At 44.7% G+C, this 17,877-nt stretch overlaps 1 protein-coding gene across 2 annotated transcripts; it reads right to left on the reverse strand.

Annotated features, from left to right (window-relative positions):
* Positions 1-348: 348 nt before the first annotated feature.
* On the reverse strand, positions 349-16,965 carry LSM1 (LSM1 homolog, mRNA degradation associated). 2 transcript variants are annotated; one of them, XM_054998046.1, is made up of 4 exons: positions 16,852-16,965; positions 13,181-13,249; positions 4,523-4,638; positions 349-2,959 (listed from the first exon to the last, which is right to left on the reverse strand). In XM_054998046.1, the coding sequence occupies exons 1-4, from the start codon at positions 16,895-16,897 to the stop codon at positions 2,789-2,791; spliced, it is 402 nt and encodes a 133-aa protein (XP_054854021.1). In that variant the 5' UTR covers positions 16,898-16,965; the 3' UTR covers positions 349-2,788. The 2 variants fall into 2 exon arrangements, with proteins under 2 accessions (XP_054854021.1, XP_054854022.1); XM_054998047.1 differs by lacking the exon at positions 13,181-13,249 and having other exon boundaries at positions 16,852-16,955.
* Positions 16,966-17,877: the final 912 nt, after the last annotated feature.

Consider the following 17,877-nt stretch of genomic DNA (forward strand, 5'->3'; position numbering starts at 1 on the left):
TGGTTTCAGAGAGGAAACTTTAAGCACTGAAAATCAAGAGGACTTAAAAAATATTTAACTGCAGTTGTGCTGTGTGGGGGGGGTAGCGCCGCCAAGTTGTAGCTGACTTTGCTGGGGTTTTCAAGGCAAGTGACTAACAGAGGTGGTTTGCTAATGTCTTCTGTGTAATGACTCTGGACATCCTTGAAGGTCTCCAATCCAGTCAGCAATCAAGTCCAACTCTGCTTAGCTTTCGAGAACTGATGAGACTGGGCTAGCCTAGACCCCTGTTATATGCCCAGCCTAGAAACTCAGAGCAAAAGAAAAACACATTCATGGCACTGAGTAAATACAGAATTGATTCTAATATTCTGACTCACCAGCAACATTTATTGCCAATTAATTCGGCACATAAGGAAGCATTTTGCAACTCAAGGCATATTCATCGCCACAAGTGGTGGTTATTAGCTTAGATGGCTTTATCAAAAAGATTTGTTCATTCATGGAGGACAGATCTATTCAACAGTTGCCAGCTAGCAGTCAAGAGAGAGACCTCCATGTCCAGGAGTAGCAGATGAGAAAAAAGTGGGGATCAAAACAGAAATTAGTTATCTTCATTGTATCGTAACTTGCAAACTTCTTAAGTACTACCTAACAAGTTCGCTTTAAAAATAGAATGCTGCAGTACAGATGCATCTTCGATCTGACAGTTTTTAAATGAAACATGCTCTTTGTGGAGCTAAGTATAAAATTCCTGAGTATAGTTAATTGGATAGTCGAGAGCAATGAGCAATCTTTCTGAAAAACACTGAACCTGCTCAACCCACCTTTTTTTGGACATCTAATTCTGACTATTTTATTATTGAATTAAGTTACACATTTGCATATAAATCAGGCCTTACTTTTAAAGACAATTGGCCAAATGCATATCCCATAATATCTTGCAATACAGGAAATGTGGACAGGGCAAATTTTGAGAGCAAAAAGGCAGAGTTCCAATCAGATGTTCAAAGAATTCAGTTCTCCACAGCAAAAGCAAAGAATCAGCTTGCGGTTTTGCATTCTTCAAACACATAATTTAGGTGTCACAATATGCAATGCAGGAAGAACAGCCTTTTTTTTTAAGTGGCATTTTAATTCAAGCAATCCAAGACAAAGGCTATGCTAAGGATATCATATGTTGGCTGCCATTTCTTTTTCTTCTCCTGTCAAACGGTGCACAGCCTCTCCAGCACTTCAACACAGGAGGAATACATTTGGAAAAACACTATGAACACATGATATCAACTGGTGTGATGTCATCCAGAGATGCCAGAAACTGTAGCTGCAAAACAATGCTTTCCTTCTAAGCACCCCAATCACCAACAGCTTGCCAGAAGGCAAAATTTAATACAGTGGTCTTTTCTGTGACAGAAAAGAACCAGAGAACCCCACCTTTAACAAGCTAAAGATAATGATAAAGCTTCCAAAGTATTGTTGCAAAGTAGAACTTTCACAGACCTCCCTGGCGATGCAGAACCAACACATTAGAGAGGTTTATCTAATCTTATTATATAAAAGTATCTTAGATAGCCACTCAGGTCATGAGCTAGCATGCACTGATGTTTACAGTAGAATTATTGAGTGCACTGGACAAATTTAGTCTAACTTCAGCTTTCCTTAGATCTAAAAAAATCCCATATATTTAATGCGTCCAGCTCAACTCTTTGATTTAGGTGAGATAAGAGAAATTTAGCTAACTGCTATTGGAATAGCATCTGGTGAAAAGTCTTCTATCAACTATAAATTCTTATTCAAGGTGTTTCACTTTTTGCTATTCAGATGCTCATACAAGTGGTAAACATCTGGAAGCCATATGTTTCTGAACACTAGTTGTTATGAGCCAACAATAAGGATGGGGGATATGGCCATTTGAGTGGCAGGATGTTGGACTAGATGGACCACTGGTCTGATCCAACTGAACTCATACCTTTCTTGCATTCTGCTGTTCTTTAATACTACCCAAGATCTTCCCACTAAAGCAGACTGTTTCACCCTGCTGAATGGCTGATTGTGCCTTTATGAAAGGATAGTATATAAAAAGCAACATATATTATCAGTAGGCTGACCTGGTATATCTCTAGGGTTGCAAGAGAGATTAGCTACCACATTTAAAAATTTTACCAGCTAAGATCAAATAATATTGCAGCCCCAAAGATGCTGACTAAGCTGCAACTTACTGAACCCTATTTATCGCCTAAGACAGACAGATCTCAGATTGGGAACACCAGCCAGTACTGTAAACCCGCCCCCCTCCCCAAATCAGGTACTAGCCTCTCTGCCAGGCCAGTTCTAGCAAAATTTAACTCTTGTTCTGCATCTGTTAAGGGGCGGGGGGGGGGGGGAAGCACATGGTTAATTAAAGAGGCAGGCACAAACTCTCAAAAGGGTTCCAGCCTCAGCAACACCAGCATTTGGATGGCCAGGTTTTTATTTACACATCAGGGGGTGTCATTCCACCTCCTCTAGAGTCACAGAACAAAAGAAAGTCAACTTAAAAAAAGTTTTGTCCCAAGCTGTATAGCTGCTCTATCACATTTGGTTACACGAGACATCTGGCAGCGCTTACGTCTTCGGAAACAGTGATTTTTGCAAAGAGAAAGCAAAAAAAACACCATGATTAAATTGTGGCCTGCACCCCTCTCTCCCTCCTTCAAAAAAGAACACAACAAAAAACAGAACAGCAGTTCTTGGTCATAAGAACATATCGACACAAAACTGTTTCAGTTCGACTGCTGCACAGAGCCAACCGCCTGTCCCGATAGGTTGTCTAGTATTCATCGAGGGTATCGGCCCGCGGGATGGAGAGGCCCCGCTCCTTCAGTGCCTGCACTTTTAGCTTCTCCGACTCCTGCTTCGCTTGCTGCTCTACCCGCTGTACCTCCAGGATCTCCTCAATCGAAACTTGCTGCAACGGGGTATCGCTTTCCTTCTCCAAGTCCTGTGGTAGAAAGAAGGCCCAGTTCTTATAAAGATGGCAAACCTGGGGCTAAACCACTTTGAACTGCTGCAGGGAGGCTCTTATGACTGGATACTCCTCTGTACAAAAACAATTCCCAGTGCATTGAGAAATAGCATATCTAGGTGAGTTCCAGACGAGCCTTTTCCCTGCATGCTAGTTTTCTGTAAGCAGGGATTTTTCACCAGAAGAAACATTTTTAACATGTGAACTCAGGCCCACAGTTTGAAGTAACATAGCTTGAGCGCAGGCTTACCACTTCAGTGAGAAACAATTCTGAGGCCTTTTATGGTAGGCAAAATTATGTGTGCTGCCTATGCCCCTATCCCGTAACTCAGGAAGCAGCAACTTACTTTTAGTATGAAGAATGCTTTGGGGAGCCACAACTGGCTGTGAGTTGCTGAAGTGCAGCTCGACTGTGTACATGTGCTTACACACAGACAGACAAGACACGCTCCATCTAGCCATCTCAACACACTGAAGCCAACAGGTAACTGGTATAAGAGGGCATTTCTTGCATTTTAGAGAGCCAATAGCCTGCCCCACTACAAAGGATTGTTGAAAGGATAAAACAGCAAGGGGAGAATCATATATACCATGTTCTTGATGAAAGATCCATGGCATATGAAGAAGATAAAAGTGATACCTTTTCAAATGGTTTCTCTAACCCCCCCTACCAGCTTTTATTCTTCATGTAGGAAAGCAGCTATAGCACCATGAGTTTGCTGCTAGGAGAACAGACTGCCAGAGGAAAGACCCAAATACAAAACATTGCATGGATCTAGCCATAGGATGCATCCACATTGGGAGGATTCTCTGAACTACATTCACTGCCACTGCAAATGCAGAGGCACACTGTATTAGCAATGGAGCATCCAAACAAGGGTTATCTGCACATTTTCCTCAATTAGTTGACAATTCCCCTGCATTTTCCCCTTGCCATACCACTGGGGAGCTTTTTTTTTAAAGTAGTAATTGCTATAGTACTGTAGCAATTACCATTTTTTTTAAAAAAAAGTTCCTCAAAGGACCTCCAGAGGTAAGCATGGGAAATGGTTGCCACAAGGGGTTAACAAAAGGCAAATGGTGACAATGCAGGAGGATCCTTCAGAAATGTACACCTTCTCATCCAGACAATGTATTAATGTACTTCAGGATGTGATCTTGTAGAAAATATAGTAAACCAGCTTTGAGGAAGAGCGTGCTGAAGATGGAGAAAAAAATGAGGCATGAATGATTACAGGATGGCACATGAAAGCTCCCAAACACAGTGCTCCACTCTGGAAGCAAAGCCAGGAGATCATGTCTGCACGGAAGCAAGCCTAGCAATAAAAAAACGATGTAAACTTGTCATGAGAACTGCCAAGGACAGGTAAAAGGCAAATTATGATGCACCCAGGCCTCACCTGAGATCTTCCTTTGCCTCCAACTAACCTCACCTCAGCAAAACTGAACACATGAACAGCAGTTAAGATAACACCATCCAACTGACACAGAAGAAATCCCAGCAAATCAGAAAGCTGGAGAATGGAGCAGTTTACTTACGATTTCCCCCAGAAGAACAACGTTCTCGCCTCTCACCACAAAGATGCCACGGGGGATGTCACCGTATTTTTTACCCACGTGAATGCGCTCCACTGTCTGGTGCAACACCAAGTTGGCTGCAGGTTTCAGGACAAGGGAAGAGAACAGAGAAGAGACTGAAATGTGGGGGCGAGAGGGGCACAGGAAATCCAACACATGTGGCCAAACACCCTCAACATACTTCACAATTTTATGGAACAGCACTCTAAGAGGTTGGCAGAATGCCATGGGCCTGTAAAGTGTGTGCCATGCCCGTGGTATATTATGGTCCTGAGCTCGATCCCACTTATTGTTCAGTTTCAGCAGTCATTACTATTCCCAGACCTTGCGGGTGCTGTAAGAGGACAGAGCTGCAGCTCACTGACAAAGCACATGCTTTGCGGGCAGAAGGTGCCTGTTTACATCCTTGGCATCTCCAGTTATGAGAATTCCAGAGGGGCAGCCATCTTAGTCAACAACGGCATAATAAAACAGGAGTCACCCGGAGCACCATGGAGGAAAGCTGGATAAAAATGTACCAAACAAATAAAACCAATATGGCAAGATTCATTAAAGTTTACTCTTAAAGTTTGTCCCAACCTGCAAAAGATGCTTTAAAGGCACTACTACCAAAAGTCTTCAGACATAACATAAAGCCATGGTTTATTTTAACTATGGTTAGTCCGGTTCCAAACAGAATCTTGGTTTCACAATCGCTCAAGTCATGGCTTGCCTTGACAAAAACTGATTTCATTAAATTTGCCTTTTCTCTCTCCTCTCCTGCTGGTAGCCTGGCCTGCAGTGCAAAGGCGACACCAACATTATGCCAAGCTTGTGTTTGTTACAAAACCTCAAAGGTTAATAAAACCAGCTTCATACCATGGCTTCAGATCCTGGTTTGATGGACCCTACCTAACTACAGCTAGTGGCATGGCCCATGTTTGGATTATCACACTAACCATAATTTAATTAAACCATGCTTCTTTGTGACATTGGAACTAAGGTCGTGCTTTTAAAAAAAAAGATGCACAGTTGAATTGCAGTGCGTGGGTAACTGCTCAGTGAGTGGGTAGCTGCTCCCTGAGTGCACACGTACACAAAACTTAAATGCAGACAATTTTGAACATGCTATTGCTGTCTGAAGAGTGCACACTGTTCCTAGCTCTTGAGTCCCCCAAATTCCAAGACCTTTCCTTTTCGCTATCCTATGAAGATCTCATCTTGTACAGTACTTTCTTGCTCAATGGATAGTACAGAAAAAAAAACCTTTAATCATTCATGACTCACTGTATGTAGCAGTTTCTTTTAAACAGATATTTAAGTTGTGATGAGAGCTTTCTGCGCATGCAATGGTTACAGATAGTCACAACAGGTAGAAAGGCACGGTGCCCCAGTCTTGTCTCATCTCTGCTGTGAGGATGCTAAAGCATCCGGTGGTGGGGAAGGATCACTGCTGTCTGCTGTGATGTCAAGAGGTAAAAATATTTTTAAATAAATAAATCATAAATATGGAACTGCTGGACAGAGTTGCAGACATTACCCTATGGGCACTGCACCATGGTGAAGTCCTTGACTTGAAGAAACGTGGTGGCTGTGAACTCAAGCCTCTGGTTGTAAGATGTTTACTCGCCTCTCTAAACGTGACATAGGTTTCTGGAACCTCTAGGCCTGTCCAGGCCCTTGTGAATCTGCATACCCTGCTGCGATTTACCTCACAGCAGCCTTACTCTTGTTAATCATTTGTGGGATTAATGCCCACATTCACTTCAATGGCAACCCAAGGCCGAGAAACGTCAGCCCTGGGAGAATGGAGTCTGAGGGCAGGATCCTGGTTTGTTGGGAAAGACGGCAACCTTTCCGAGTTACTCAAGGAACTCTTAATGGCTTGCTAAACCAGTTTTGTTCTGCAATAAGACTGAGAAATGTAAGAGCTACACCACACTTGACATCCATGCCATCTCTTAGATCCCAACCAGCTAGCAGTGTTTGGATCTCTAAACGGAGCTACAAAGGGGAGGTGTAGAGGGTAGGCAACATGGATCAAAGTGACAAGTTTTGGGGAAAGGTGGTGTTTTCTCCAGTTGATTATTTCCCTAAACAAAAATGGCTCCCTGCAGACTGAGGTAAACATTGGCAGGGAAAAGAAAAAAGTCAGGCCCAATACATTTACTTGTGTCTCTCCCCACCACCCCTCCTCTCTACAGGTTTAAAGCAATCAGGGATGGGAGTCTTTACACAAAGAAGATGGAGCAAGAGAAGTTAATCCTTTCCACAGCTCTTAGGCCACAATTCAAATGTGACCTCCAGCATCAGACATGGTTTGAGGGAAGAAGCTGTGGCTCATGGGGAGGGCATCTGCTTTGCATGACAGGCCAGTGGCCTCACTCAATATAAGGCAGCTTTATGTTTCATGGGGTCCCAAGATTCAATGGTCTGAAGGGGTTCAAAGCTCGTGCCCAGTCCTTCTGTGCCCAAAGATGGGGCTGTCAACAAATTAAGAGATGAGCCCCGGTGACCTGTCCTCTCTTCCCTTTCGGACACAAACACAGCTTCAGCCTGGGCAAAGCTGTTCTCAGCAGCAGCTCCATCCTTTTGGAATGGACTGCCAAATGATGACGAGAGGGCAGTTTCTTTCGGCAGCATAGAAAAAGCAAGCTCTGTTTAATGGCAACCGTGTTGGACTAAGATTGGGAGACCCAAGTTCGAGTCCACCCTCTACTTTGGAAGCCCACTGGATAACCTTGGAGCAGCCACACATTCTCAGCCTAACCTACCTCATAGAATAGTTTCAGGTGGGTAGTCATGTTGGTCTGCAGTACGACAGCAGGATCTGGGTCCAGCAGCTTGAGTCTGAAGAAGGGAGCTCTTGAAAGCCTACACCCTGAAAAACTTGTTGGTCTCTAAGGTGCCACTGAATCTAATCCTACCTCACAGGGTGGTTGTGGTGATAAAATGGGAGAGGGAGAATGACGTAAGCCACTTTTGGTCCCCAAGTAATAAAATAAAGGTGCAAGGTGGAGACTTTGGCCAATTGCTGGTTTTATGCCAGCTCTTTTGTCACCAGACATTTTGATTACCAGTACAACAGGATTTTAGTCCAGAAGCACCTTGGAGACAAACAAGATTTTAAGAGTTTAAGCTTTCGAGAGTCAGAGCTCCCTTCTTCGGACACAAGTATGAATGGAGATCCTTGAACCTTTATATCCCAGCCAGAGGCGGGTGGAGTGTTACAAGGCATCAGGATGTAAAGGTACAATGCAGCTTGATTAGACCAGAAATTAGCATCTGTAGTGAGATAAGAATCTTAAGTCTGGTTCAGCCCTGGTGGGGTCCATTGTTCTGAATTTGTGAATAGGCTCCATTTGCCAATTCAGAATCTTATGCTGGAAACCACAATGAGCTTTGAGGAAAAGCGGCACGAAGATAAAATGAAGTCACATCACCACCCATTTTACATACATCATCCAGATACAGTTCAAGGAACGAAACAAAACAATCCAGATGGTGCTGGAAGTGTTGCCAAAACAGCTGCCCTGCAAGATACCAACACAGAAGAACACAGGCCACAGGGCGTAATAGGACTGCTTCCTGCATTTATGATGTTTTTCCTGGCAAGTGCCTCAGCGTGTAGCTTAATAAGACTCCCAGATATGGCAAAGATGCAACAGTCTAATAGAACATCTGACTTCTAGGGCCTAACAGAGATTGGCTTCCATTTGCTCATGGAAAAATGCAGCAAAGAACAATTATTAGTAACAAGACGTGTTTGTGGAGAGAGAAACCAGTTTTATCAAACATCCAGTTCCACTGACTTGAACCATGGAGGAGCAAGAGCTGGAGGAGGAGAGGTGCGGACCCTGCTGCTGACGTGAGGGGAGAGACCCAGGTTTCTTGAAGGGGAATTTCAATCCTGTTCCTTGGGCCAACAGCTGAGGAAGGACAGCCACAGGCAACTATGCCTTTAGGGAAAAAAATGAGTCGAAAGACCTATTCGGTGCCTTTCTTTTAGCAAGCCAGAAAAAGAACATCAACACATAATCTTCAGCGTTTACAAGGCTTTTAAAAATTACAGAGCAGTTTTTATGTGCCGTTATTAAGTACAATGCATAACGATTTGGCAAGCAAGACCTTCATTATAAACTCACTTATCTTGAAAAAAGCCAGAAGCTCTTGCTTTGTAAACTGAAGTGGAAGATTATTCAAGATAAAGCAGCTCAAGTGAGTCCCTAGCCACAGACACACTATCATTTTGGATGCTTTGTGTAACACTTAGATTTTGCATCTAGGTTGCCAGCTCAAGGCTGGGAAATTCCTGGAGATTTGGGGAGTGGAGCCTGGAGTGGGCGAGTTTTGGGAAAGGAACTCAGCAGGGAATCACCATTATGGCTAGTTTGAAGCCCACTACTCCCACATGCTCAGCAGGTGGCCTTAGGTAAGCCGCTCTTCTCAGCCCCAGATGTATTGTGGGGACAATACACTGACTTTGTTCACCACTCTGGGTAGGGCACTAATCTGTCTAGAAGAATGGCATATAAGTGCACTTATAACTCCCTCCAAAGCAGCCATTTTCTCCAGGACAACTGATTACTATGGCCTGGAGTTCAGTTCTAATTCCAGGAGATCTCCAGCCAATATCTGGAGGCTGGCAGGTAACCCTATTTGCATCTCATTCTTGCTAAAAATCTTAACCCTGCAGTTAACCAGAAGACCATGCCATGCACTGTTTAGGACAGAATGAGAAGTCCCATTCTAAATCAGTATTTGTCAACTGGGGAGGTCTAGCTTTTGAACCCCACACTTAAAACATTAAAAAATCCAAAGGGTGATCATGGGCCAGCCTAGCCCTTAGCCTACCTCACAGGGTTGTAGTAAGGATAAAACAGAGGTGCCAAGAATCCTGTGCTCTGCCCTGCCTTGCTTGGAGGCAGGGCAGGATAATGTAATAGAAAGATGTTTCGCACCCCCCAAATTATTCTGCCTAAGCTCAAGTGTATTAAATACCACTTACATAAATGTCTCCGATTCATATTTCAAGCTATAAAATGAGTCATGCCATGCCTTCCTCTGTGCAGTTATACCAATGTCCTACTCCCATCTCCTTTTAAACAACAAGAGAGACTATTCTGAACAGCTATTTACTAGGAGCATATTATGAATTTTCCTTAGAAGTTCCTTAGAGCAGCTGCATGGATGATGCTGTAATTCAAACTTTAATAGGCCTTTAACAATGTCAGCCTGCCTTATAGTCAATCTAAAAATGTCTTAATTTATAAATATTGATAGATCCTTGTGGAAAGGCCTATTCTACTACTGGTTTCCTTGGATGACCATATGCTTCAGTTAACCAAAACCACGTATTACGTTCCTTATCAAGATCTGCTTTCAAGGTGCCATCGTGAGCAACCACTAATAAGGTCTAAGGATCTAAAAATGTTATTATCCTCACCCCATCCCTTAAAAGGCTGCAGTTAATACTCGTTCTCTTACTCTGTGGTGGTCCATCCTTTGCCCATATCAGCCTGAAAATGGCAATTCACATTTCACAGAGATCCAAAGCTATTCTTCAGGTCCCCTCTAAAGCACTGAAAACTCCCAAACATCTTTTCAAGTGGCGCGGGCACAACTAGGTGCCAATAGATCCCAACCCTTTCTGCTTCAGTTAATTTGAAGCTTGACTTCTTGAATCTTGCCAAGACAGACATCGCCCCTCCACACCCAATTATATGGAAACTGCTTTCCTTTTTTATTCCCTTTATTCTTGTAGGCCTTGTGAGGGCTGATAGACTTGTTGGATGCTATGCAAACATATGAAGTTGCCTGATATCCAGTCAAACCAGACCCATCAGCACTGTCAGTACTACCAGGAGTTCTCAGGAAGAAAAGGTCTACCCCTAACACCTATTATCCAAGATTTTTCAACTGATGATGCTGGAGATCACGCCTGCATCGCATGTTTGCTTCAACCAAACTATGCCTCCTCCCAAGAAGCCACATTCTAATAAGCAGTCTACAGGTCCAGTGCTGTCTTTTGACTGGCAGCTGCTCTCTGGGTAGAGAAACATCTTTCCCAAGAACTTCTTAACCAAAGATTCTGAGGAACTGAACTTGGGATGTTCAGCAAATAAAGCAGGAGCTCTACCACTGAGTGGGGATTTAAAACTATATCTACTAACTAGATCTAAATAACTTGGGCTTGTATTACACAAAATTCACCACAATCGGGGGGGGGGGGAGGGGGGAAGGCAGTAGCTGAGATTTTTTAAGGACACCCCATTCTTGACTGCATTTTGCGTATGGTTTGGGAGAGTAGAGATCAGGTCAAGTTAAAAGGCCCAAGAAAGCCTATGCAAGGGTTTTGCCGTTTGTGAAAAAGATTTAAAAAGAGTGTTGGCCTGACTGTATACACTTGTACCCTGAAGGAGTAGGAAATGTCATTTCAAAATATTTGGCTCCCTCTAGTGGCAAAGGGGAGCAGAGGAGATCACCAGAACTGTAGAAAAGAGTCTAGGAGCACCTTTAAGACTAACCAACTTTATTGTAGCATTTCGAGAACCACAGTTCAGAACTGTGGTTCTCAAAAGCTTATGCTACAGTAAAGTTGGTTAGTCTTAAAGGTGCTACTGGACTCTTTCCTATTTTGCTACTGCAGACTAACACGGCTAACTCCTCTGGATCTATCACCAGCACTGTGGCATTTTAATCTGTCTTCAAACATATCCTGATCTGCATCATTAAGCAAGAGATTGCATTTAAGGAGGGGGGAGGAGTAATTGGTAACAATTATAATTTGCCATTTTAAGACCTTATTTCTACCTCTAGTATAAAAATGAAAGTGCGGTTTTAAAAATAAACAGCAAACTTTTCAGAAAAGGGACTCTCATTACACTTTCATAAGCTTCCAGAAACTACAACCTGCTTCCTCAAGACTCCAGCCAACAGATGCTCCGAATGCTTTGCAATTGCCCATCAAAATGCTGTTCAATTATCCATCGTCAAGGATGGCTTTGCTAGTGGCAGGCATGTAAAGTTTAATCGGGAGAGTGAATAGATTGAAGATACAGAATGTATGTAACAGAAGCTTGGCTGGATCGGAGAAGCAGCTCACCGACTTCAGCATCCTGTTTCGCACAGTGGACGGCCAAACCCTCTGGAAAGGTCTGCAATCAGGACACAAAGACCAAAACCTCTACTTGTTGCTCTCTGAGCACCTGTCATTCAGAAGTCCATTACTTTCGAACCTGGAGGTGCCATTTAGTTATTATAGCTAGAAGAGAGGGCCTGCAACTAAGTGTTCCGGATTGTGTTGAGGTGATGTTGGGGGAAGGTGGGAGCTGCACCAGGTCCTGTGAGCTGTGGTGGCAGCAGTGGTGATGCTAGGGTGGGGCAGGGCAGTTACAGGAGGGGGGGGGGAATCCCATTTCCCCCAGTTTAGCTTTCCCCTACAAAAGATCCTACACTGTCTCTTTCTCTCCCCACCCTTTCCAAAGATCCTACACTGTTACTTTCTTCCCCTTCCCTCCCAAACACCCCTACCCTCTCCCCAAACAGCATTACCCTTCCCCCTCCCCGTGGCAAATATTCTTTCCCCTCTCCCCCTAAAACCCCTTCCCACTTTTTCTCTGGGCACCTTTGCTAAAGCACTGGCCCTCCCCGGTTTGTGGGGTCTCTCTGTGCTGAAGCACAGCCCCTTCCCCTGCGGCACTTGAGGAAACAAGCTCCCTGCAGCTGCACGTGGCCGCAGGGATGCTGAGTGGGGTCCAGAAAACCATGACACAGCTTGTACAAAAATATACCTTGTGTAATTTCCAAGTGCATCAAGACATCCACAAACTAAACAAACCCAGTACAGTGGCTCTCCAAGTTAGAGAAGTGTCCAAGTCTTTCTTTCCAAAATATATTACAAGCATGGCAGTTTTCCCAATTTGCGTTCATTTTGAGTAGCCACAGGCATTAGCCTGCTGTTGAACTTTTCAAACAGTCATTTGCTTTAACTCCAAATTGGGTGATGATGAAAACAATTAAATTTGATTTGCAGCAAGTCTCTAAATAATAGTGTCATCTCTCCTGCCTTTATCTAGCTCCCCCCGCCCCGCCACAACTCCCCCCAGGAAATCAGCCTTCACACAACCACAAAACCCTGGCTATGAAACAGAAGCTGAATGACTGACTTAAAAGTCAGGAAGAAGTTGTAAAGATTTGGACCACGATCCAAAGAAATATGGGAAAGGAGGAAAGGTAACAGCATGCACAAATGGAACCAAACCAACCTGGGTGGCATTCAACCAGCTTTTCCAATCGCACTCAGCTACAGCCTTCATCCAATGTGGCCTTTGTAGCTGCAGATCCCCAGATTCTTAGCATAGCCTCTTTGAGGGGTCTAGGAGGCTACCTCCCTCTATTTCATTACCATAAAAGTTGGTTGTATCCAGACCCCTGATTTTGCCTCAACACCTGACAAGGTTTTTTTTAACAGCACTGTTTTTTTGGTAGCAGTCACTAGCATCACCAAAATAGGGATTCTAAGCCCTTTCACTCCAAACGCATCTGCCTTCTTTGTACCCAAGGCTGTTGTCAAAGTGGACTTATTCAGTGACCTCGGCATCAACCGAAAAAAGAAAGATAATCTTAAGGGAGGCATACCAAACTGATCAATGCTTCGTAAATATCCTATCAGTGTTCTGCCGTCTCGGAGGAGGACCAAGTGTTTCTCTGGGGGGAGAAGAATCTAGATTAGTAGGTGAGTAACCCACAAATCAGCTCAATACAAGTTCAACCAGCACCAAATAGACAATCTTTTGGTGGTGGTGAAGCCAAAATCAATTGTTTCCAAATATCTAAATATAACTCTATGCACAGTTGCCTTCTATATGTGATATGTTCAAATGCTAGTAAGTTTATAGGATTGTCAATCCAGTAGTTTACAAGAGAGTTTTTGTCTTTCCAGTGTTGAAGTATAAGTCTTTTAGCAACTGTTAAGGGCACAGGGGGGATGGGGGGGTCTATTTCCATTGACCATTGGTTAGATTCCAAAAGACAGCCAAGTAGTTTAACAATGCATTAATAAATGAGTTTTCTAACACAATATGATTAATAACTTCATCCCAAAAGGGCTGAATGACCAAAGCATATGCTTAAAAGATGCATTTTGTGAATTACACTGCTAATAGTTAGACACTGGGCTTAAACCTTTAGTAAAAAGTCAATATAAACTAAATATGATTTTTTGCTGAATAAGTCACAACTTAAGATCGATAGCAGCAACAGCTACATGGATTAAAAAGCCTCATCTCTAAGATTCTGTGTACCGTATTTATTAACCAACCTCAAATATTTATATACAAATATTATAGATTTCATGTTCTGCATTGATTCAATAAGAATCTCCCAAAATGGGGGAGATTATGAAGCACTCAAAGCAGCTGTACCATATTTGGACACCAACAAATGTTGAAATTGTAAATATTGCCATTCAACAGAAGTTAGCAAATCATATTTAGACCTCAGATGGAAAAATGACAAAACATTATTACCTATCAACTGATCTAAAGATCCCCTTATCTGTCCAAGCTTCCCATAAGAAAATCTCCCCATTTCAGCCAGTCACTAGGGGCTAATATTTAATCACCAAGGAAGGTAAGTGCTATGAAACTGTCCAATCCTGCCTGCAAGGTTAGGCTAAGTGGAAATGTGACTGGCCCAATGTAAATGGTGACAGAGTAAGGTTTTGAACCCAGGTGTTCCCAGACTCACCACTACAGCAACATGCTCAGCACCACAGCACACTGGCTGTTTTTATTGTCCAAATCCTTCTTTTTCAACATAAATTTCTGACTTCTGCATTCCTACTCAAGCTTGGCACTAAAGAGTCCTATTTTGCAGGCTGGGGAGATCATAAACAGAATTTTATTTAGAATGAGTATTAATTTGGGTCTGAGCTACAAAAAGCACTACATAAAAGAGAGGAAGGGTGTATTTTACACAGGCTCACAGGTACTGCTATTCTACATTGCAAGTTCCAAAGCTGGTTTCTACAATGTTTGAACCAACACCCGCCCACCTCTCCTGCTATCCCTGACCACTGCATATATCTGATGAAATACACCCACCCAAACCCGCAGCTCTCCCTACTTATAGGGGCAGGCCCTACTTGCTGACACTTGTCACTTTAAAAACCACTATTCCCATTGTGCCTTGCAGGGTGATTTGGGGGGTGCCCTATTCGAAATTCTAGGAAGGATTGTCCTCCTGAATACTATATTAGTAAACTAACTCCTAAGAGAAAACTTGCCCTGACCTGGGTAGCCCAGGTGAGCCTGATCTCATCAGATCTCAGAAGTTAAGCGGGGTCAGTCTTGGTCAGTAATTGGATGGGAGACCTCCAAGGAAGATCAGGGCTGCAGAATTAGGCAATGGCAAAACCTCTGTTAATCTCTTGCTTGGAAAACCCCACCAGGGGTCGCCATAAGTCAACTCTGACTTGAGGGCACTCTCCACCGCCAGAAGAAAACTTAAGATTAATTTTCTAGCATAAATTATGATACCTTAAAGGCTAGCTAACTTATTGGGGCATTATGCCACAAGTAAGTCATTATTCTTTAAGCTGATACAAGGCTTAATTATCAGCATCGGAATAAATACCTATAGTGAAGGTTACCAACTGGCCGGTTGCTGTGCCTTTTAGAGTAACTTGGCCTGCAATATTACGATAATATTGACCCTCATGCCATGAAAAGCTTCACCTGCTAATTCCCACAGATCAAGCCACAACAGTAAAGGCCGGTTAAAAAGTTGGCAACCCTTCCGCAACAGGTCAAGCTGAGCTTTCCGCAACATGTTGAAGGGAAAAGGGAGCACAGCCAAGTGATCCTTCAAAAGAGAAGAGTAATGGCAACAACAGAAGAGTGCCCCTATTTTGTCTGAGATGTTGGAAGACTTAAAGCAGGCCATTCGTGCAATACTTACAAAAGATCCAACCACAACAAAGCAACAAGAGGCCAAGGATCCACTGCCCCTTTTGGCCATTTCACCTCCCCAAGGTAACAGAGAACACTTTCCAGACCCTAACAAAATTACTGAAGGCACCTCTATAAAGAAGATAAAAAGATTCAAAGATTCAAAGACACCTGAACCAGAACAGTATAGTGGGCAGGGCTTTTTTTCAGCGGGAACGCGGTGGAACGGAGTTCCGGCACCTCTTGAAAATGGTCACATGGCCGGTGGCCCTGCCCCCTGATCTCCAGAAGGGAGTTTAGATTGCCCTCTGCGCCGCTGGAGTGGCGCAGAGGGCAATCTAAACTCCCCTCTGTCTGGAGATCAGGGGGCAGGGCCACCAGCCATGTGACCATTTTCACCAGGGCGATTTAAACTTTTAAAAACTCCCCCCTTGTTCCAGCTGACCCAAAGTGACGTCATTGTGTGGTCCTGAGTTCCACCACCTCTCCCCCCCCCCAAAAAAAGCCCTGATAGTGGGCAAAGTGTTGGAACAGGGAGACCTGAGTTCAAAACTTTACTTGGCCATGAAGTTGGCTAAACTCTCTTACGCCAGTCACACTTTCAGCCTATCCTACCTTAGAGGGCTACAGAGAGAATGGAACAGAGGCAGGGTGATCCACACACACCGACCTCCCCTTCCTGGATGAAAAAATAGGGCAAAAAGGCATATGAAGTTCAAGTTCCAGATGAGAGAAATCATAGCAAAGGCATAAAAACAAGTTTCTGCATGGCAAAGTAGCTATTTCATAAAGTCTCTTTCCCTTCCTCTGAAAAAGGGAATATTCTCCGCCAGTAGTGGGAAGGAAACAACTTACTGTTATGCCCAAAGCAATTTCTCTCCTTGGTACAGAGGTTGCAACTTAGCATAAGGACAAACCAAGCACTCATGAAAACACCACGTATGAGAGAGGTGCCCCATTTTTCTAATCTGTCTTTTCCAGAAATAAAGTTGTTTATTGCTGCTGCTAACGATGAGAATGATAACAATAATAAAAACAGTAACAATATTAGATGAGGGCTAGCAATTTTGGGAGCTGCAGAATGCCCAAGAAAGCAATGAGCTAGGAAGGAGCCAGTGAGGTGCCTTGTTAGGGCGTCAGACCGGGATCCGCGACCGGCGTTGCACCTAACCTACCTCACAGGGTTGTTGTGAGGCTACAGTCTGGAAAGGCGAGTCATGCCGAGCGCGCCCGAGCTGTCCGTGGAGAAAGCCCGGGACAGAGAATCAAGCAGTCCTGCGCCCTGCTCGCCTAGAAGGCCCGCGCCGACGGGCAAGGGGTCGCGCCCCAAAAGCGCGATTGGGGAGGGGGTGCACTCACTGTCGATATCCTGGATGAGGCTCGCGGTGCCCGGCATATAATTCATGTTTCCCACGGCCGCAGCGGAAGCTCCGCCGCCTGCATCTGCCCTGGAAGAAGCGGAACCTCCCCGTGCCCTCTCCCCGCCCGGTCCGGAAGCACATGCTCCAACGGGGCGGGGAGAAGCGGCGGGGAGGCTGCGAGTGCCCGGTGGGTACGTGCGCATGGAGCTCCGAAAGGCCTGGGAAGCGCCGGCCGGAGGCTTATATGGGCTGCTGCAAGGAGGCCCACCTGGTCGAGAAATCAGCCCTGATTGCCATCCGCTGCGGGAAAAGCGGGGCGCGCCCTGGGCGAGGCGAGGGTGGTTCGGCTCAAGCTGGAGGGAACTGGCTGCGCGCCCCATCCCCTGCGTGGCTTGGAGTCCCGCGGTTCAAAAAGCACGCTTGCTTAAGAGCCAGGCCTGCGGAGTTCCGAGGGGCTTGCAACCCGTGCTCCCGGGCGCAGACTGGGAAATAATCTCCCCTCCAGTGCCATAGCACACAGATCCCCAATGTGGCGCCCGTGAGCACCATGATACCTGCCATAAGGTTGCCAGGTCTGGCTTGGGAAATTCTTGGAGATTTGGGGACGGAGCCTGGGGAATGGGCTTTAGGGAGAGGAGAAAGCTCACCGGGGATCTGATTTCATCGACCCTGACCTCCAAACCAGCCATTTTCTCGCTGTTGCCTAGAGATCAGTTGTAAATCTTAGAGGTTGGCAACCCTGATCCGCCAACACCATTCCTGGTGTCCCCACAAGTGTTTTTTGAAAGTGGGAGGGGCTCCTAGCCAGCAGAGTCTCTGATTGGCCGTTGGAGATCTGATTGGCTGTGCAGTTTAAAATAAAGTTGTATTGGCAGAAGGTGCCACTGCCGTATGCCCCCCCCCACCATCTTTTCTCGCTTCTCTTTCCTAGTGTATTTTTAAAAATCACTCCTTTTGTCCCGTGCTTGGGTGGCTTGTGTGTGTATGTGGCTGCAGCCACAGTTGTCATTTTGTGGTTGCGCCC

The sequence above is a fragment of the Eublepharis macularius genome, chromosome 14 (assembly GCF_028583425.1).
Source record: "Eublepharis macularius isolate TG4126 chromosome 14, MPM_Emac_v1.0, whole genome shotgun sequence".
Taxonomy (NCBI): Eukaryota; Metazoa; Chordata; class Lepidosauria; order Squamata; family Eublepharidae; genus Eublepharis; species Eublepharis macularius.